Here is a 21820-nt window from a genome sequence, read left to right as displayed (position 1 = left end):
AATCCAGATCAGGGAGCAGATCAACAATTCTTTTTCACTTTGTTTAACACTGAGTTTTTCCAACATAAAAAACAGTCCCTGCCTAAAAAAAATCAGGCATGGACAGTAAGATTTGTTGGAGGTTTGTGCTCTACTGAGTGCCATTTGATTTTTTTTGTTTTTAAGTCCAGTTTTTTTTCAGAGAAGTACAAAAAAAATGCTACTCATCGAGCTATTTGAGACTTTATTGAGTTTGCACCTTACCTAACTTCTGAGTTAAAAACTTCTCTAACACCTTTTATTTCACTGCTGATATCAGGTGAAGCCTGGCCTGTGTAACAGTATACAATAATGGTACTCTAACCGGATAACGCATTTCTAGACACTGCATTACAAATGCCTCTTAAAAGTGGAGAAATCCAATAAAGGACTATTATGCTCCTTGGAGTAAGACTATTTTCTGCATGAGCAACTTTTTTTTTTGTATCTGCAACGTAATGACAGTGTAGTGACAATTCATTGCCAACAGGTGGCGACACTGCTTTATTCATCTGTGTGTATCATCCAGCAAAGATACATGAACCCTTCAGCTCTGGGAACAAGATGTTAAGCAAAGTAACCCCACATGAAAACTGCTACAGCCATCATGATGAGAGCGTTAGCATCCACAGTGTACTTCCACACCGGGTCCTCGCTGATGTCAGGCATCTGCTCCGTCTCCTCTGGTGCTTCTTGCTGCAGGTCGTGGGCGCCGCTGGCCCTTCCACAGAGACGAGCAGCCAGGCGACAGACACCCAACCCCTCTTCCTCTTCAGTCTCTGAAATAGAGAAAGAGTTGTTACTGTGTATTTATGTTTGGGTCCATTTGTCTCTTTCTTTCCTACCTGTACCACTATTGTTATTCTCCCTCATCCTATCCTCAGCCTCTCGTCGGGCTCTTCTCCCTTTCTCCTCTTGCTCCCAGTCGAGGTCTTTCCTCTCCTCTTTGGAATGCCGAAGACTGAACACCAGGCGATGAAGCTGGAAGGAAAGAGAGAGACGTCAATCTTTCACACACTTTTCAAACCTCTGCTGAACGTCCTTCTTCTAAGCAGACACAAACCACATAAGATACATCAGATCTTCGTGATTCTTGTGAGTACAGTGAATAAGAAACCACTCACATGTTGGTCCTCTATAGGCTCCGTGCAGTAGCTGACCAGCAGCACCAGTGTGAATGTGCAGAAGAAGAGAAGGATTGCAAAGTGCAGGTAGTGGATCCCACACACCAAGAATGGGCAGTGAGAAGGGAAAATACAGCTGCCAGTTCCGAACCAGAACTCAGGCAACATCCGACAGAGACCCATCCCCAGACCGCCAATCAGGCCCCAGAAAGCACCCTGCAGTGGAAGACCGACAGAAAGAAGGACTTCACATGGTGCTCCATTGTTATATAATCATATATCCATGTGTTGTCATGAATGCAGATACTGTCTCACCCTTTCATTGACCCGCTTAACAAACACAGCCAGGAGGAAGACTGCTGCAATGGGTGGGGCCAGATAACTTGAGACCGACTGGATGTAATCGAACAGCTGACCACTCTGAGCCGCCTGGACGACCGGGATCCAACAGATGCTGACGGCTACAATGCACAGCACCCAGACTCTGCAGGAGAGGCAGAATACGAGCAGAGACATGGGAGGCTCCTGGCGAGGCCACACTATATGAATTCACCGCATCATATATTATAGCCTCAACAAATGTCCATTTACCTGCCCACTATAATGAGCTCGTGCTCTGTGGCCTGTGGTCTGATGCGAGTCCAGATGTCCATGGTGAACAGAGTGCTGCTGCTGTTAAAGATGGAGGCCAGGGAGGACATGAGGGCAGCTAACATCACAGCCAGCATCAGACCTCGCAAACCTGCACACACAGGGACAGCAGGAGGGAAGGAGAGTGCAAGAGGCAGAGGAAGTCAGGGTAGAAAAGGTAGAGACAAGTAGAGGTGAAGAGAAATGGAAGACGTCTTCATAAATTGTTGATAATTGTCATGTGTTCTTACCATTGGGCATGAGTGAGACCACTAGTTTAGGATAAGCAATGTTGGAGCAGCCCACCTCAGTCCCACAAACCTTTTTACACACTTCAGGGACGATACAGCCAACTTCATCTACAAGTGGAAACACACACACACACACACACACACACACACACAGTATAGATACTCTGAATTAGTTTCTGTTTTTGAATGGGATGTAGAAGGAAGAGCGTAAGCAGCCACAGACCCGGGTAGAGGACCCTGCTGATCATGCCAGGAAACACCATGAGGAACATAGGCAGCAGTTTGAGGTAGCCACACATGATGCAGCCGGCCTTCACGTGGGTGAGACTACGAGCTGCAAGGCACCGCTGCACTATCACCTAAACAAACACAGAGACAGTGTAGATTGATCTGTGCCAGGAAAAGAAGGGTTTGCACTCACAGGGAGACGTGTGTCATAGAGCAGGACAGGAAATCTGGTTTTCTGGCTTTTAGAGATCATTATCATTTAAACATGTTCTCATGTTACTTCAAATCTGTTCTCATTTTATTTTTATAAACATGTTTTCCCTATTATCTATATTGTATGTAAATCACTTTGAGCTGCATTTCTTGTATGAAAGATGCTATACAAGTTTATTATTATTAATATTTCTGTCTATCATCTGTTATCTGTCATTAAGATTAGAATGACAAGCTAAACCAAAGCATTTGAAAAGACAGGATTGAACCTGGGTATTGACCTGGTCTGTGCACCAGTACCAGCCTCCCACGATAGCAATCCCGAACAATACCCCAGGCCAGGGTAGGTCGCCTTTGGTTGGGTCCCTCAGCAGGTTGAAGGCGTCCTGTCTGGGGGTGTAGCAGAGGGAGGAGATGTTGTAGCGCTGGGGGTCCATGGAAGAAAAATTCCTGGGCATGGCAGAGCTGTATTTGGCCAGCAGAGAGCTGTAGCCTCCTACTTTAGCAAAGGCTGGAAGTGAAGAGGAGGAAGGATGAGTTCATGATTTCAAGCAGGATGACACGTTGAACAAAGTAAACATAACAGGACATCCACGCGCTGCTTTTGTTATTTTCCACTCAATCGCACAGAGCTCTCTTGTTGTCTGATACGGCCTTGACTGATGATATGAGTCAGCTCCTCTGAGGAGGTAAGTCTGCTCAACAGATCACCAGCTCAGAATAGGTTCTTTCCACACTTTTATCATGGCAGCTCCCGTCTGTGACCAGGCCTACACTCTGACATCTTGACTGAGGTTACACGGGGCAGTTGTTGTCGTGTTGGCTGTAGTTAGAGAGGTTTGTGGCCCTGCAGTGTCAGCGGTACATCGCTGCAGTCACATGAATGATCAGTGACCCTAGTTAATCTCTTTCCTGTTGTGAAGCCGCTGTGGAGGAACAAAGATGGAGGCCTGAGGGGACCCGACTCAAAAACATGACCGAGTGAAGTGTTGCACAAAAGATAATAAGATGAAATACTTTAAAACTTACAGTAGCCAGTGAGGACAAATGCCCCAGCAACGATGACAAAGGTCTGAACTGTGTCAGTGTACATGAGAGCAGCCAGGCCACCTGGTAACACACACAAACAGATTTCCTGATTGTTGTTCCCTAGTATGAGTTACTCTCTAATGCCACATTTCCCAACATGCATTCCACAGGATCATTTTCATTCCACCCTTTCTACAAATACCCACTTCAACAGCTGTGAGGAACTTTGTTTGATACAAATTCCAAAGTCCAACGCAACTTAACCTTGATGACATCACTAAGACACATCAGGGTCATTTTCAGAAATGTCTCAGTTTAACGTTTTTAATACAAGAAAAAACAGTCTTACAACTTTTGAAATGAATACATTTGTCATGTGCAAGATTTGTGAAGTCCCCCTTTACAATCTCTATAATTATATATTATACATTTGACCTGGTTTCGACACAACGCACCTGTAACGGTGTACAAGGCTGTAATTAACAAAAGGGCAATGACAGCCACGTAGATGTTCCACCCTAAAGCCTGCTGGATAAACACAGCTCCAGAAAACATATCCACCTGCAGCGAGGGACGGAGATACAAGGGGGATTCAATATATATTGTAACCTCGTCTTATAGTGTGTTCTCATAATGACTCACTGAGATCTTGGTGAAAATGTAGAGGAACAGCGAGATGACGGAGAGGTAGAGGCTTATTCTGGTTCCACCAAACCTCTTCTTCAGATACTGGGGCATCGTGATCACCTAACACAGTGTATCCATCACATTAGTGAAAAGAGTCAAGGACTGAAATCGTCATTATGCAGCCTGACGTACTCACCCCCGCCGTGAGGTAGACAGGTACAAACAGCCAGCCCAGCAGCAGCACAATGAAAAGAGCCTGAGGCATCAGTGAAACAACAGACATATGATGAACCCTGACTTCATTCAGTCCGATGGGATGGAGGTACACAAACATTCAAGACTTACGTTCCACTCAAACCCTCCCACTGCGATGCCACTAGCTGCCCCAGTGCCGGCCAAACCCACAAAGTGTCCACTGCCAATGTTGCTGGCAAACAGAGACGCACCGACCTGAATCAAGAGGAGCACACAATAATAATCATTATAATAACAATTACAATGATGATAATACTAATAATAATAATTAGCATCATTTTTGAAGACAGCATCAATACTAATTTACATTCAACTGAAAGAAACAAATACAAACACAGGATTAAAAATAGAAAGTAGACAAAACATACATAGCAAATATACACATTTGCTAAAAACTAAGTGCAGTAGCATATGAATACACTGCACAGAGAATTGAGTGGATAGTGGATATCACTGAATTTGTCATATTCATCCTGACCATGGAACGATCTACCTCTTCTGTGCCTCCAGTGGAAGTGATAAATCCAACATTCAAGTCAATTAGGTCATTCTTTAATGAAACAAATAAATGTTTTACAAAGGTATGGTCGTGTTGGTATAAACTTCACACTGTGTTTCCATGGAAGAGGCAAATAAAACAGAGAGAGAGAATTTAGTGATTTAAAACGTCTGTAGGTTTGGAAGATAGACGTTGATTTAACATTGAATTGCTGAAGCTTAATAAACCTTTTTATACGTGTTTGCATGTAAAGACTGTGAATCACATAAGGAAACATTGATGATGGTACCTGATTTTTATTTTACATACATTTTGTATAAGAAAATTAAACTTGTCACTGCCCTCTGGTGGACAAAGTATGAAATGGTGACACTTTCCAAAATAACCTGCAATATACTTTATCTTCGGCTTTGCTGTGTCCTACAACTTGTAATTGTAATTAGAAGCTGATAACAGCTTACAAAGTGTTTTTATTGGTCTGACTCTGACAAACTGAACTCACCGGCCACCAGCTCATTGACCGACCTGCCAGGAAATATCCTCCGACTGTCCCACGATTGGTCCGGAACATTGACTAGAGCACAAACGTGAACGACATGCAGCATTAACCATTTCTTCTTTCACATTACATGTATATGACATAGATACGTTATGGTGATATACAGTAAGTGTCTGTTTACTCACCCAAATGCCAACACTGACGACCATGAGGAAATATCCAATGATGATGGAGATGTCCGCTGGGTTGTTGATGGTCACCTTGTCTGACGAGTGATTCTCCATTAGTCCACTTGCACCTGAAACAATGTGATCAATCTGTAACTAGAAGAAATCCACTTCCACAACCTGTCTCTGGTTTGTCTGCAGCCTAAAGTCTGAAAATGTTCCTTTGTCGGCCAAAGCAGCTAAATACAGGTCTCAGTAAGAACTGAAGGACTGTTTGTCAGAAAGACTGATGTGTGGACAGGAGAGCTGGGATGGTCAGTCCGAGGGAGACCTTTGGCCAGCAGAGGAACTGGGCAGATTCAGCAGTTTATTAATTACAGTAATCATTAACACCACACCATGAAAAACAAGTTTTCCATCACATATTTCCAATGAACTTTCAGCATTAAATGTATTTTACCTATAGAGCGGGGGGGTATGGCCAGAAATCACATCACAATAAAAACATATCAGTCGATATCTCTATCAGGATAAATGTCACATTATTATTTCTGATTGGTTTAAATACAGATTTCTGCTCCTGAGTGAAGGTTGAGGTTTGAAACTCAAACACTTGATCAACACAAAACGTTTTACAAATATGAGGTCAATCAATTGTCACAATGTAAAAGCAGTATATAAATAGATATTGAACCTTTGTTATATTTCTATTGATGACAATTAAATAGTGATAATTATTGTTAACTGAATCGCCCAGCTTGGCATCTTTCATGCTAAAAAGTTTAGCTGCTCTATAAATCAATCGGTGCATTATTCCAGTTCGAGGTTTTTCTCGATATATTAAACATTATATGGAGCAAATGTTGAACAGCAGAATATTGAAGTGAATAGCAGTAAAAATGTGATATATGATACCAAAATGATTCTTCTGTACAATGTGTCCTGCTGCACGCCGTGTGGGTTTATCTGATCAATGATCAGCCAACTGTGTTCAGATGTAATAAAATCATCAATAAAAAAAAAACATGTAAGCAAATAATCCTTTAATCGTTCATAGCGCTGCTTTCATCAAAACATCCACCTGCCTTTCAGACCATAGACTTCATTAGATTGTACAGATGAGGGCAGTTGTACTTCTCTGAATGGACACAAAGTACGTGGGTGTGCACGTGTTGCATTGAAAACATGCATGCAGACACAGACACTTTTCACACATCTTACAAGCTGTTGGCAAGAAGAAAAGAAAATCAATTCGTTCAGACATTTCTGGGTGAGGATTCAGAACATTGGAGTTATGGGTAATTAAAGAGGCAGTGTGTCAGAGATATTTAGAAAGACAGGGTTGCAATTCATGACCAAAAAAGTTTATGTGTTTGACCTGTGAACACTTCTTTAATAAAAAAAGATCTGGTGTGAAGTTTTACAAAGTTAAATGCTTTGAGCCCAAAACATCTTCTTTTCCCAGTAGTGCAGGTTCTCTCTGAAAACCAGTTTACTGCTCGGGTGTGAAATCGTGACACAATCTCTCTCCCTTCCCAGAACGTTCATTGTACAAGTAACACGTGTGTATGGTCTGAACTGGTTTTGTAGAGAAGTACACAAGCACACAGTCTTCCCATGGTCCGTCCAGTCCGGCCTTCGCTGGGACTGATACAAAAATATGGACTTTTTGCAAAAGGAGCAAAATTCACATAAGGGAACTAATCTTTCCCATTTGCTGTGTGGAGATACATAAAGTCACACAGTGTAATATGTTCATGTCTCACAGTTCCGAAATTCCCTCACAGGCCGTCTTACTATTCATGGAAATAGTAAATAAATCATTCTCTGTTCAAGAGCACGGGTGAGGAAAAATAATGTCCTGGAATATTGTTTGATGTGTTAAATACAATGGAATTAACTTGAGGGTGAATGAAATCAGACTTAAAATGAGATCCAGTCTAGGTTTCAATGTTTTATTTATGATGTCAAGTTTCAAAGCTCACTAGAAATAACTTGCAGTCTGTGGCTGGAGTTTTTTAAACAGGAGGATGGTTTGACTGAAACTTGTAAAATGTAGTTTTATGTTGTGGTTGATAACTGAATAGAAGACAGTTTATAAACTTTGAGACAAATGTAATCAGTCTAATTTTTTTTTTAACTCAATCATTGATTTCTTCACTATCTCAGACTAACAGTGATTTACTGCTTTAGTAAACTTAAATAAATAAACGTTGCAAGTCTACGATTCCGCACACTTGGATTAAAGATCCAATCTTGCGATTACAGAGGCACATTCTGTATCCATCTTCATTTCCTGATTGAGTTTGACAAAATAGTATCTTTACTGCACCAGTGGTCTCTAATCTAAAGTTACGTCTGAATATGTGGCCAGTGACTTGAAAGTCCCTTTGAGATCTAAACACATGTGCTCCTGTGTGACAGGTTTATCTAAACACACAGTATAGAGCCATCGTACAGCACGGTGGAGCTTCCCACACTGCAGTCAGAGCTAAAGTCCCCATTTCAAAGCAACAACAAAATAAACAAGAAAAACGACTTAAAAATACATTTCAATAAATAATGTGCAAATGATGATGTGTTCAGATGAGTCATAACCTCTGAGCCAAACGCATTCACAAGTCCTGTGGCTGGAGCAGCTGAAGGGAACATGTCATTTTGAATTGACTGGCGGTCACGTGGTGTCATGTTTCAGACAGATGCTGGACAGAGCGATAGTTCAGACACAGATCGCCAAGGAAAATGATCAAAGTTTATGAAGGATTATAAAGGACAGAAAATCCTTCATGGAGAAAAACATAGGAGACTAAACAGCAGTGGCATAAGAAGACCAAAGAGGCTGTGACAATTGAAAAAAAAAGAACATTTTGAGATGTTCATACACTGAAGCTGCTACTATCGGGGCAGCACGGGGGAAGCACCGGTGTCATTTCTAAACATAAAGTTCAGCCCAGCTGAGCTGCGAACAGGCAGATCGGAGGGGGCCTATGTTTTAGTTCAGGGCTCCAATTTAAAGGTGCAGTGTGTAAGATTTAGGTAAAGGGGATCTATTGGCAGAAATTTGATGTAGAATAATTCTCATGATGTTTTCAATAGTTCATTTCATCTTAATTATATGAATTGTAGTTTTCTTTACCCAAGAAAAGGCCCTTTATATTTAAATACTTTATATTTACATTGACGGGTGTCCTCTCTACGGACGCAGCCATGTTTTTTACATTAGTCCAGACTGGGGTGAACGGTGTTCGGCTGCAACATGCAATTTCAACACTAGATGTCACTAAATTCTACACACTGTACCTTTACGTTCCTTGTCTGTGTCTGAACAGCTTTAAAAACCAGCATTGAAAGGATTCACCAACAAAAAACATTAAAATGTGAGAATACAATTCAAAGGCCCCGTTCTCTCTCTGAGGACTTGACTGTTCTGACAGCGAGTGGTTTAAGTTACATTCAGGTGCGTGTTGTCTGTTCTTTTAAACCTGTTACTGGCTCCACTTCTCTCTGCCTGTACATTTGACGATCCGTATTCAATTTCACAAGATCTGTCTGCATCCAGTCCACTAACACCCAGCTCTGTGGCTGCGTGCCAACTGTATAAAATGGTTTCTTCCTCATGACTTCATCTCATATCACGGGGTCAAGGAGGAGCTAATCAAGAACACAGCCTGGACCTCATCTATGTGTCGCATGAATGGCTGCCTTGACTTCAGTCAGAATGGGCCCAGTCAAGCTAGTCAGCAGCCTTCTTGCAGTTTTCTTTGGCTAGTCTCAGTCTGGACAGGATGTGTTTCTTAGGGAATTTTAGAGTGGTACACCCAAACTGGCTCACTCCTCCAGTATCCCCGGGAAGCTTTTCACGTCTCTGGACCCAGCTGCGCCAACCGGGCTTCCAGCAGTACACACTGTCATAGAACCGTGAGCCGTTTTCCCCACCCAGCACATAAATCCTCCTTTTCCACCTGGCCACACCCCCGGCTGCTATCCGCCGAGGCAGCCCAGGAAATACCACAGGGCTTGGGGCTCGGTCGCTTCCACCGCCTGCAGCCCCACGCTGCTCAGCAGTCACCATCACCCCTCCCCCTGTCACCTCCCTCTCTACGCCAGAGCCCCTGCCCTCTCTGAAAAACAGAACACGACCAGTGGCGTCTAAAGTCTCCAGATTAGTGTAGTTTCCATCAAGGAACTTGGTGGTATCCCGCATGTATCCCCCGATAGCACAGACCCCTCCTCGCACGGCTACTCCTCCAGCAAGGCAGGTGGCGCCGGAGTCCAGTGCCACACGTGTCCAGCAGTCGGTTAGAGTGTGATAAATGAGCACGCCAGAGTGGACCACAGCTCGGTTCTGTTCGAGTGTGGTTCCACCCAGAAGGTACAGTCGTCCACGAAGGGCTGCGCAGGCAAAGGCACGCAGCGGGAGAGGTAACCGAGGCCCCGGAGCCCACTGTAGTGTTGAAAGCTCCAGGGTCTCGCTGGAGTCCAGCAGGGCGGAGCGGTTACTGCCACCTAAGGCATAGAGTGACTCCCCACAGCCCAGCAGGCCGAGCATGGCCCTGGGCTGGACCATCGAAGGCCGCTCTATCCAGTGGTCCAACACTGCATCATATTCGTGCACTGCTGCTGACACAGAGCCTGTCCGAAGGATCCCACCAGCTACAAACAGCCTGTCACCTACTGCAGTGCAGCCAGGGCTGACAAGAGAGCCCAGCGCTGCTAACTTTTCCCACTTTCCTGTCCGAGGATCAAAGCAGTCAACTGTGTAGTCCCTCGCAGCTAAATTCTCGTCCTCCCGAGGCGTCAGGTCCACACAGACGATCTTCTTCTCAAACATTCCCTCCCGTGGTCTCAGAGGCCCCCCGAGGCCTTCACCAGCTGCGGCAGGCCCCAACTCCTGGCACAGTCTTCGGCTCTCTTCCTGGGAAAGCAGCCCAGGCCGCAGGTGGTGAAGCAGAGCAGGCATGTGGGTGTACCTGTCCAAGGGCTGATGCTCTGCCCAGCGGCGTGCAGCATCGTAGACCTCGGCCTCCGAGTCGACTCCCAAGCGGTCTGAACTCAGTAGGCTGCCTAAGGTGCCGTGGTCAAGTAGCAGGAAGTCTTTCTGCCGGGCCACCCGCGGAAAGTGCTGGGCTACTAGCCGCAGGGAGGCACGCAGCAGCAGCTGGTCGTGGTGAGAGCGAGCCAGAGAGTACATACCCAGACAGTTATCTACTGAGAGGTGCTCAAATAGAAACCTGGAGAGATAGAGTTGAGAGAAATGACAGGATAGAAAGACAGGTGAAAAGCAACAGAAGAGGGGGGGAAAGGGAGGTAAAAAAAACAAAGGAAAGTTAAAGTAAATATATAACTGATTGATCTGTAAAGTCCCAATCACTGTAAACTTCATCTTTCACTTTCACACAGCCACTTCACCTGGAGCACAGGTCCTGAAGAGGCATGACCTGCAGCCGATTGGCGGCCACAAACAGATCCTCAGCTGTGTCCAGAGAGAGCCCTGCCTCACCAGTGTACACAAACTGGATGACGGTCTCCATGACAGACGGCGTCACTTCCTCCAGACGGATCTCTGTGAGGCGAGACTCCACCAGGGGACTGGTGAACATGGCCCTGAAGTAGGGGCTCACAGCTGCTAAGAGGACTCTAAGCAGAGAGAAGGTTGGAAGGAAAAAGAGAAGAATGCAGAAGATATAGTAGATAGATACTTCTGTAGAAGTCAGAGAACTCTGAGAACACAGGTCTACAGAAACCACTGTTCCGTTTGGTCAGGGAGAAGCCGCTTACTTCAAACCAGTAAACCTCTCTCATGTTCCCTCTTTGATATCAAATAAAAAGCTGCACATGGATTTTATCAAGAACAGAGCTGGCCTGTATCATAGCATCTTATCTGAGGGTCAACTTTCATTATTTCACCTGTCATTACCCATTCTTCTCTTCAAGTCCCTGACAGCAGCAAAACTGAATTTCTATATTATGATTGATTACTCAATGAATCAGTAATATAATCAGAAGAATTATGAAGTTTTTTTTAATCTGCCTATTTGTTTTTCCAACGCATTTATTACCTCCACCAAGGAGGATGTTTTCATTTGTAAGTTAGTTAATCACACAAAAACTACTGGACATAAGTCATCAAAATTTGGTGCGAAGATGCAGTTGTATTTTTTTAACATTTTCACTCATTTCCAAGGGAATTATTCATGGATCTTGAATAATTAAAAATATGACACATTTAGGGCACTGATATGTTTGAGCGTGCGATATTTAAAGCAGCTTGATTGAATTTAGGAGACCTCGGCAGAGGTATACGCTCTACTGAGTGCCATTCTAGTTAAATTAAAACGGGAAAAGATTTTGTGAAAACAGAAACGCACATCGCTCTAAGACATGAAGGCTCCAGCAACTTGCATTCAGCATATATCATTATTTGTACATCATATAATCATTTTCACCAACACTAAATATCTATGAATGGCTATGAATTTAATAATAGTGCAACAGTATTTGTTAACTGCAATCCACGGCTGGAATGCTCTTCTCAGATTACAATACTGCTATGCCAGATATTGCAACCATCTGTTAAACAATTGTTAAAGAATGTCAAGCCACGATCAAGGCCCATCCTGTGAGGTTTGGAGAAGGGGTTTACCTGTCTGTGAAAGGGGAGGAGTTGTGAGGGGGGGGTACTTAAGGTGTGGGTGTGTCCAGCCAAATCCTTTTGTTTAAGAACATGTGGCCATGCACCATTCCTTATAGCCCCTAACATTTATATATGAGATACATTTGTGTTCCTCATTAAGATTCCAGATGCTTTATTGACTTGGTGGATGCACAATCTATTAAAAGCATCCACCCACCCACCCACTCCTCCATCCAACCATCCACTCATTCACCTAAATAAATGGTTTAATGACTCTTGTGTTTGAATCTGCACACCAACTAGGAGATGGCTGACCCAGTCACATTTAAACTAATAGGAATACATTGAGTGCCGTCAGGGAGTTTAGGTTTTTAATGTTTTTATCACAATACCTGTGACACATGAACTTCTTCCCCTCAACAATCAGAGTAACATCACACAGCTGCTGAGCGTCCAGGAGCTGCTTCAGTCCTAAAAACACCAGAGATGAGGGGGAGGACGGGAGGGAGGGAAGAAGGACAGACCAAATAAAGGGAGATTAATAATGGTAGGGAGGTCAGGAGAAAGGAAATAAGTCATAATAAAAGTCCCAAATAAAAATATTCCATCCTCTCACCATGTGTGATGTAGTCACCCAGCGGGGTGGTGCTGTCATCAGGGAAGTCCTCCTCCTCTGAGTCGCTGTCGGACAGAGGCTCCCCTCCACCCCCGTCCCCGTCCTGCCACGGCTGGGGACGCCAGGTGACTGTGCCCCCCCGCACAGCATTCATCTGAGACACAGCACAGACATATAAATACACACACGTATGTAGAAGTGAAGTGAGCACATATTTAGATCATGTTGTGCACGCAGAGCCTAGATCTGCAGCAGACAGGCCTGTGTCTGTGTGTGTGTGTGTGTGTGTGTGTGTGTGTGTGTTAGTGTTACAGATAGAGGCCTGCACCAGTCATGACCCATTTAAAGAGAAATGTGGCTTCACAGCTAAACTCCATGCTAGCACCATGACATGTTCATGTACATCTTATTGTTCAGATAAGTTAGCAACATATTCACCACACCCTGTTACCACAACATGTTTCCATTTCAGTTCAACCACCTGAACAAAGACTGGTCATAAAAACACAGCAGGCCGGTGTTGCAGCATCACTTCATTGGATCAGAAAAGATGTGTGTTTACCTTCGCTCTCCTTCTCGTTTCCACCGTGAAAGCTGTGGGTCTCCCTCTCAGCAGGAATCGGTGAGGCAGTGTGGAGGAGCGGGCTCTCGCTGTATCCAAGTGGCCGGTTATTAGCACAAGTTTCTGGGGACTTCCCAGGCTCCCACTCGGTGGTCTTTACCCTCCGGGCTCATTTGAGGGTAAGGGCTCGTCCCGGCGGCCTACGGTGGGGATGCGTCAGGCTCCTCGCTGCTGCTGCTGCTCCGGCAGCCCCGTGCACAACATCACCGCCAGCCCAGGGAGCAAACTCGCTCACAAAGAAGCTCCACTTCCCCTCCGACGGTCACGGTTCTCGGTCTCGCAGCTCTCAGTCCACCATGGCAGACAGCACACGGGTCCGACTCGGCGGCAGGACGATGCGGGGGGTCAGGTTCACCAGAGCACCGGGAGTCGCGCTCAGCTTCAGTCGGCCGCACTTGTCATGTCTGAACCGGATTACCGCAACGTTCTACTTCCGCTCATCTGATTGGCTGACCTTTGACCCGTGACGTCAGGTCAGAGAGGCGACGGGTTTGTTTTCGTTACCGGTAAAATTAAAACGATTTCCCCTAATTTACCTCAGATAGAAAATATATATATATTTATGATTTTAAAATAATTTTCTAAACGTTTTTTCCCGTAATGTTTTGTTTTTAAACGCACAACTTCCGCATTTATGTTGCGTTCAAAAGAATCATGGCCGTTTGAAACGCCCTCTGCACAGTGCGCCCTGCTTTCATGAGCAGCTCAATAAGAAAATAATAGTTTCATTTAGATCGAACTTCAAAAGGTAAAAACAAAACCACAATTGATGACGAATCACGAAATAAACATCGGGAACATAAGTAGCAAAAAAATGAAATATTCAGTAACATAGATTCATATTTATTTTTTCTTCCTAAAAAGAGTGAGAACAAGCAACAGGCTGGTCTTGTCCTACCCCTGTTCTAATAAAATCCAAACACGTGAGGGTTCAATGATCATAACATGTCTTCCCTTTATTCAAACGCGAACATTTTTAGGTGCATAATGTGTAAGATTGAGCAGGAGTTTACATGAAGCCCATTATTCCCACACTCGGTAAATGCACCAGTCACCACCAGACAAACATGGCGGCGTGCATCGGTGTGGTGGTGAGAGCTGGAGGCGCCGCACTCACCGGGCTGAAGCCGGTGTGTAGACGGGGTGCGGGGCGGAGGACACGCGTGTTCGTCCCGCAGCGCCTCTGTCACGGGGGCCGGAGCAGCCTGTACGACCATGTCCGTGAAGGCTACAGCGACAAGCCGGAGCTGGACATGAGGCAGGTGTGTGAGGAGACCGACAAAGTCATCGCGAATGTGGAGAACAGGAAGGGCGACCTGCAGCCGGACGATGTCAGGAAGATCGTAAGTGTTGAACCTACAGCTCCATCTTCTGTCACCGACATGTTTGCGGAGACTGCAGCCGAATCTGTTGAAGTCTTCTCCATGTGTGTGTGAAGAAGAGTAAGAGGAGTAATCAAAGTAAACTCTCATGTTCAGATCTAATAAAATTCAGTCACAAGATGTCCCCTTACATTATATAATAAGAAGTCCAACTTCATGTCCTTGCACTTGAGGTCTAGATATAGAGATATGTTCAGTTTATATTGTTTTATACTATTTATACTATGTTTACTATGTAATTTGCTGCTAACAGCAAATTCCTTCATAATAGTGTTAATTAATGATTCTGTGTCATTGAGGATGACTCAATATTTAATGGACCTATGCAATCAAACAAGGGCAACACAAGGAAACATGGAAAGTTAAATGTGTAAACTGAAATACTTTTTTAGTTTCATGTCCACTGTTTTACTGGATTCTCCCACTTGTGTGTGTGTGTGTGTGTCTGTGTCTGTGTGTGTGTGTGTGTGTGTGTGTGTGTGTGTGTGTGTGTGTGTGTCCCTCCATATTACAGGTATGTGTGTGGCAGGAGCTGCAGGCTGTGAGGACAGAGATCTCTGAGCTGGAGAAGCTGAAGAGTCACATCGGTGTCACCGTCAGAGCTCTAGTGGTCAGTTAAGGTTTTTACAGCAGTGGGTCATCATCACCAGTTTTTAAAAACATGCTGTGTTGGTTGTTTATAACATTATAAATACAAAAATATATTAATATATTTTCTCTAATCCCCAAATTGTTACTTTACTCGATCCTTTTTTCTCTCCAGAACAAGAATGACAAGAAAGCTCTTGCCAATGTAAGTTCCAACCTTCGAGCTTCATCTCTTTTTTTATCTACTGATTAAATCTTGGTGACTCATTTTCTTTCTTTTTTTGTTAATCTGTAGCTTCAGGAGTACACCCAGGCTCTGCAGAAAGGTCGAGAGATTCGCAACAGGCTGAATGAGCTCTACCCTGCAGAGACAGAGCTGGATCAGGAGCACTACAGCCGAGCGCTCAGATTGCCCAACACAACGCACCCTGATGTGGTTAGCACACACACACACACACACCACACACACACACCACACACACACTCTCTCACACACTTTGTCCAGAGCATCTGGGGAGAGATTTTCTATAAAGTCTCCTTTCCATTTTCCAGCCAGTTGGAGATGAGAGCCAGGCGAGTGTGGTGGAGCTGGTCGGACAGAAACCTGGTGAGTGATGTGATCAGAGCTGCTAGAGATGTTTTGGTGAATGGATTTTTAAAAAGTTATGGATAAAATCGTTTCACTCTTTGCTGTAGCATTTGACTTCAAGCCAAGGGGCCACGTAGAACTGGGTGAGGAGTTGGGTCTCATCAGGCAGAGGTGAGGACAGCTGTTCTTTGTCATCAGATACTTTAAATCTTTAGTTGATATGATTGAAATAGATACTGTAAAATGTAATCCTCTGGCTGCTATTTAGTTTACTGTCATTGATATGATGATGATGATGATGTTTTGATTTTCTGTTTGTTTATTCTCCTGCAGGCATCTAGCTCACGTTTCAGGCCACAGGTCCTATTATCTGAGGGGAGCAGGAGCCAGACTTCAGACCGCACTCCAAAACTTTGCCCTCGACACACTGCAGCGACGGGTAAACACATGTCGGGACTTTTTGCATATCGTGTGTCTGTTGGTTACATATTGAAGAGCCAAGCTTGACTGTTCCTTTTGACTGCAGGGCTTCATTCCCATGGTTGTACCTGATGTCCTGAAGGGGGCAGTGTTTGTGAGTAGAAGAACTCTGAACACATTTTACTTGATAAAAGATAACATGAGATCTAATCTAAAAATGTGAATTAAATGTTCAGACACTAATCATCAAAAGTTTAATGTATCTTCAAGCCAATAACTCATGTCTCTGTTCCCTACTCCAGGAGGGTTGTGGGATGCAGCCCAACGCTCACCGCTCTCAGGTCTACTCCCTGGACCCGGCTCGGTTCGCGGATCTCAACCTGGCTGGGACTGGAGAGGTCGGGACAGCAGGTGAAACTGAACTCAGCTCTTCATTGTTAATGCACTGCTGCGAGTGCTGCAATCACAATGATGTTTACTTGTAACAATGAATGACCAGCAGTGTTTCTCTGCTTGATTCAATCTCTGGTGGTAATGGGTGCACATACAAGAGTATGTGATGAGTTCAATGCACAAGTTGTTCATCTTGCATGTGTTTTTTACTGGTTCCGATGATGTTGTAATCCCATAGTTATTGTGACTGATCTTTTAATGAGATTTTAGTCTTGACACCTTCAGGATTTTAATAAATGTGTTTCTGCATTATTCTTATTGAATCTAAATTTATGTAATCCATCAATTTATGATTCCAACTATTCTCATCAAATATTATCTCTGTTTTCACACAATGCTCTTGCAATACTGAAAAAGTCAAGTTTAACTAAGAGAAAGCTGATAAAAGCCTTTGAGAATAAAGTAAACTAAGGGAGGTAGTAGTTAATAGGACTTTGCAGTGAGGCTAGATATCAGAACCAGTATTGATGTGCAGAACATGTTTAAATCTGTGCTTTACAGTCATAGTCAAATGTTTGTTTGTTGTTTAAGCCAAACAGACATGCATCAATTTGTAGTGTGTGATAACCTGACAAGAGTCTCTCATCCTCAGGCTATTTCATGGATCATGCAGTAAACTGGAAGGACCTGCCTGTCAGGTAAGGAGCAGCTTCACTCATAGTTTGCAGTGGATCTGTGTTAATATTAAAGTAAGTGCAGCTGACAGGAGCTGTCATCTGTCACTGCAGGTCTGTGTGCAGCAGCACCTGCTACAGAGCAGAGACCGACACCGGCAGAGAGACGTGGGGCCTCTACAGAGTTCATCACTTCAACAAGGTCGAAAGGACAGTTACACATCGAGACAGACACAGGACACTTTTGATTTTAACTCAGTGATTTGAACTTAGAATGTTTTGTGTGCTCAGGTAGAGATGTTTGGAGTGACAGCAGATGAGACAGGAGAGGAGAGCGCTCAGCTGCTGGGTGAGTTTGTCTCCTTGCAGAAAGAGATGTTCTCTGCACTGGAGTTACACTACAGGTCAGTACACACTCTCAAACAATCTCAGTAATCCTATTATTTTATTCATCAGTTTACATTTACATACAAGTTTAACAGTGGAGTACATTATGTGAGTTCTAGCTTGATTTTGAGCTGTAAGTTGATGTGTTTTCCCTCAGAGTGCTGGACATGCCCACACAGGAACTGGGTCCCCCTGCTTGCAGGAAGTATGACATAGAAGCCTGGATGCCAGGGAGGAACAGTTATGGAGAGGTGGGCCCCATCATTTCACTGATACCTACAGTACTCACTGTCCCAATTGCTAAATCATGAGCCACATATGGAAAATGATAACTGAACTTCATCTGATAACCTGCTGATCATGATATTCTGGATGTGAAGGGGCTGATTTGTGCATAGATCTTCATGAACAGACACACAAACCTGCCTTCAGTCTGAAGAGTCTTTAGTTACTCACTCCCCTTTCAGCCACAGCTCTTTAAATCTGAAGTTCACTCAGACACACAAAGTAAGCCCTCACACTGTCATTCCTACAAATAAAGTTAAACTTGACTTTTGCCACTTTAAAACAGACAGGATGTATTAATATATTATTTCTCCCTATGCAACTTTATAGAAGATAAGATTTGTACCCACATATTTAAGACACTAGATGTGTGAGTGTCTTGAATGTCTTGCGTTTCATTTTGGCACCCATGTTATCAGGTTATAGCGGGAGCACTGCCACAATAACATTCCTGAAATGAGCTGTTCAGTTGGAAGTGAGGCACGCTACCCTAAAATATGGAAATTTGTACGACCAAAATGATCATGTACAGCAAAAAGAGGTGATGTGAAGCACCTTTATGAGGAGGGGTCACCCAGAAGTGAACGTAGGGGTACAGAAACTTTCTCAAACCTTCCAAATTAGGCCTCAATTGTCAATATTGTCAATTGAGGCCTAATTTGCACAGATACTACAGTTGTATATTGGATTACAGAGAAGTTTATTAGGATGATTCTGATTTCTTGTCTTTATATTAGATTTCCAGCGCATCCAACTGCACAGACTACCAGAGCAGACGCCTCAACATCCTGTATGAGAGAGAGGATGGCAGCCTGCAGTACGCCCACACAGTAAGCCTGCAGGAGAGGCTCCACTGCTGTTTAATAATAGTAACTATGTTTCCATAATGTGTTTGTGTTTTTACATCCGTAGGTGAATGCTACAGCATGTGCCATCCCTCGAACCATCATTGCGATCCTGGAGACGCATCAGACCAAAGTAAGACGACAAAACAAACTTCACCTTGTTCTGAAAAAGTGGCACCATGCAGTAAAATGATGACCTGGTAGTTCTTTGAACTTTCATTTAAAGGCTCCAGTAGTAAACACCAGATATGAATGTTCTGTTCAGCAATGAGGTCAATGTGAATCCTTGACTATTGTGACTGCAATATGTCAGGATCACCTGCAGGGGACTGAAACTGCATTAGTTGGCAGAGGCCTACAACAGCAGGGTGATAATTCTAGTCAGAATATATGTAAATTATCATCACAATAATACAGCATGAACTCATCCTGCTTCCTCTCTGTGTGTTCCTCAGTGTGTGCCATGTGTGGTGTTGATGGTGCTCCCCCTAGTGATTGTTGTTGTTAGTTCAATCAATCAGATTTCAGGCGTAGGACCGAGACCATCAAGAGCTGAGTTATTTAGAGTTGCCACCTAAAAATATTTTGAATAAAATATAAAGCATTTTAATATGCTTTGTTGAAATAAACTAGAAGCACTGCTAATGATTGTTTTCTTTATCAAATTGACAGTATGAGGAAAGTGATGCATTGTTGAAACATTAGAGCATGTAAAGCTTTAGAAACCTGAATGTGTCTCTCTTAATCAGATAATTGTTTTATCAATATTTATTTTATTTGTTTGGGATATACATCAGAATGTCCAACATTCATAAATATTTGTTTACTATAGTGTAAGACAAAGAAGGAGAGAAGATCCTCACAATTTAGATTTTGGTCTGATGAACAATCGTCTTTTATTTTGATGTTAAGAGTTCATTTTTAAAACTGTTAAATATTTTTCACTTGGCTCTATCTCCTCAGGAGGGAACAGTGCGTGTGCCCCGTGCCCTGCAGCCTTATCTGGGTCTAGAAGTGATTGAGAAGCCAACGTACTCCGCACTGAAATACATTGGACCCAACCAGCACAATCGACCACCCAGGCCAGCTCTGAAGACTAGATGACATGACTGCAAGCGGAGAGTTCTAACCCCCGGGCGTCAGCTTCAAACACCCGAGGTGTCAATTCACGTCCAACACCATCAAATCACCTGAGACAGAAAGTCCACATGTGACAAATACACATAAGGAAATCTTCACTAGACTTTGTTGTCCATTTACAGGTTGTGAATAATCTCGGACATTTTAAATTGAATGAATTGAGTCCACCAGTGTTTTGAGATGATTGGATCAGACCTCAGTCGAGCAGTTTACTGTCACTGTAAATATGTTTGTCATATTTTGTCAATTGCTACAAAATTGTGACTGGAAGCCTGAATGTGTGTGAATCCATGACTAGATTTGTCAAGTCACACACACACACACACACACACACACACACAGAAGGACCTTGATGACAGTGTGACCTTGAGAGAAATGCAGAAATGAGTGAATATGGGGGAGACGCTGCAAAATAGAATATTTATTGTCTCCTGGAGGTGATATTAAGTACATGGTTGTTAATGTCTGTTGCATTACCAGCTGTTAAAAAGTGAAAATATTTAACCAGTAGGTTGGGACGGTGATAATGTCTGCAACGACTTCCTAATAAAAAGAATACAGTTACAAATGTGTCCGTAAACAGAAGAATTACTTAAATTCCTTCTTGTGTGAGATGACATGATGTTAAATGGTAAGTAAATCGTTTTAGTAGTTTTTGTTTAATCCGGCCAACAGGCAGATGGAGAAACAGCAATAACAACATAACCTGCTTGGTGGAGGTAACCAGCTGGGTTCTCCTGCTGGGAGGTGCTCCCTACAGATTCTGGCACAGGAGCTTTTAAGCACCTTAATTCTCAGGCCAAGTGCACTGTCCTGATGAGGACGAAGCCACAGGAGAGACATGAGGGAAACTGGGATAAAGAGCAGGAACACACATCCTTAACTGTATGAGACTGTTGTGATCATTATCTCTGGTTATAGCATCAAATAAGAACCTGGAGTCTGATCAGGTACATTTCATCAGAAAGCTGCTGCTCTTCTCCAAGCAAGGGTTGACAGCAGAATTTATAAATTCATGTTTTTCAATAAAACTAAAGAGATTCCATTAAAACCCATGCAAACAATTATTGGTTTATTATCCATTAAAATATTAAAATTATTCTGACTTCCACCTCCATTACTGTTGCTGGTCCAAAACAGATGACTCAGCAACACCAAACAAATTAAATGGTTCTTGTGGGAGAACCTAGTTTTAATTAAACCGTTTGATTTCCTTTGGTGAAATCATTTTAATGAGAACATCTCTAGATGACAACGTTGTGTAAACACGTGGTGCCCTGTGGGTGCTGTCCTGAACTGTCCACACCTAGTGGACAGCAGAGGATTGTGGGAAGAAGAGAGCTTGAAGCCCTAACACCTCAGTCCACTCTGACAGTGAAGCATGTGAATACAAACACACAGACACGCGGTCATGTCTTCATGATTTCAGAGAACATTAAATTCATTTTCTGGAAACATATTCTAACTTTAACCATACCTACTATTTGACTAACCCTAACTGTTACTCTAACCTCACATTGAAATGTGTCCTCACCTTAAGATTTAATTATTTAGATTCTGGGGACGTTTTTTTGTCCCCATAGTGTGACAGATTTATGTCCTCACAACATGAGCATACCTAGATCACACACACACACACACACACAGGTCACTTTAGTGTACATTGCATAGACTTGCATTCATTACCTGGAGATTAGCCTACCTT

The 21820-nt window shown here is 43.4% G+C and overlaps 2 protein-coding genes across 5 annotated transcripts; one reads left to right on the top strand and one right to left on the bottom strand.

Annotated features, from left to right (window-relative positions):
- Positions 1-203: 203 nt before the first annotated feature.
- On the bottom strand, positions 204-13837 carry LOC109634544 (sodium/glucose cotransporter 2-like). Of its 4 annotated transcripts, none has more exons than XM_020095119.2 (17): positions 12791-12850; positions 12567-12645; positions 5559-5671; positions 5377-5448; positions 4466-4570; positions 4317-4376; positions 4136-4240; positions 3949-4054; positions 3494-3574; positions 2746-2975; positions 2247-2382; positions 2024-2131; positions 1734-1884; positions 1458-1626; positions 1143-1358; positions 864-999; positions 204-797 (listed from the first exon to the last, which is right to left on the bottom strand). In XM_020095119.2, the coding sequence occupies exons 3-17, from the start codon at positions 5655-5657 to the stop codon at positions 586-588; spliced, it is 1986 nt and encodes a 661-aa protein (XP_019950678.1). In that variant the 5' UTR covers positions 5658-5671; positions 12567-12645; positions 12791-12850; the 3' UTR covers positions 204-585. The 4 variants fall into 4 exon arrangements, with proteins under 4 accessions (XP_019950678.1, XP_069391134.1, XP_069391135.1 ...); XM_069535033.1 differs by having other exon boundaries at positions 1248-1358; XM_069535034.1 differs by lacking the exon at positions 1143-1358.
- Positions 13838-14439: 602 nt separating this feature from the next.
- Positions 14440-20683, top strand: sars2 (seryl-tRNA synthetase 2, mitochondrial). Its single transcript, XM_020095122.2, has 16 exons — positions 14440-14755; positions 15309-15404; positions 15558-15587; positions 15678-15818; positions 15935-15989; positions 16079-16142; positions 16305-16410; positions 16498-16545; positions 16694-16802; positions 17437-17482; positions 17573-17660; positions 17750-17862; positions 18003-18096; positions 18868-18960; positions 19043-19108; positions 19939-20683. The coding sequence occupies exons 1-16, from the start codon at positions 14480-14482 to the stop codon at positions 20077-20079; spliced, it is 1566 nt and encodes a 521-aa protein (XP_019950681.2). The 5' UTR covers positions 14440-14479; the 3' UTR covers positions 20080-20683.
- The last annotated feature ends 1137 nt before the right edge of the window (positions 20684-21820 follow it).

This window comes from Paralichthys olivaceus, chromosome 11 (assembly GCF_024713975.1).
Source record: "Paralichthys olivaceus isolate ysfri-2021 chromosome 11, ASM2471397v2, whole genome shotgun sequence".
Taxonomy (NCBI): domain Eukaryota; kingdom Metazoa; phylum Chordata; class Actinopteri; order Pleuronectiformes; family Paralichthyidae; genus Paralichthys; species Paralichthys olivaceus.
This window is presented reverse-complemented; position numbering and strand designations above follow the sequence as displayed.

What these genes read in the sequence shown, in the direction of transcription:
- sars2 (XM_020095122.2), top strand. Translation starts at nt 14,480, where the DNA reads ATGGCGGCGTGCATCGGTGTGGTGGTGAGAGCTGGAGGCGCCGCACTC. An exon ending in ACAAGAAAGCTCTTGCCAAT is followed by an intron (nt 15,588 to 15,677) that starts GTAAGTTCCAAC and finishes GTTAATCTGTAG; the next exon opens with CTTCAGGAGTACACCCAGGC. An exon ending in TGGAGAGGTCGGGACAGCAG is followed by an intron (nt 16,803 to 17,436) that starts GTGAAACTGAAC and finishes TCTCATCCTCAG; the next exon opens with GCTATTTCATGGATCATGCA.
- LOC109634544 (XM_020095119.2), bottom strand. Translation starts at nt 5,657, where the DNA reads ATGGAGAATCACTCGTCAGACAAGGTGACCATCAACAACCCAGCGGAC. An exon ending in TGGGAGGGTTTGAGTGGAAC is followed by an intron (nt 4,377 to 4,465) that starts GTAAGTCTTGAA and finishes CTGATGCCTCAG; the next exon opens with GCTCTTTTCATTGTGCTGCT. An exon ending in GGTACTGGTGCACAGACCAG is followed by an intron (nt 2,383 to 2,745) that starts GTCAATACCCAG and finishes GTGTTTGTTTAG; the next exon opens with GTGATAGTGCAGCGGTGCCT.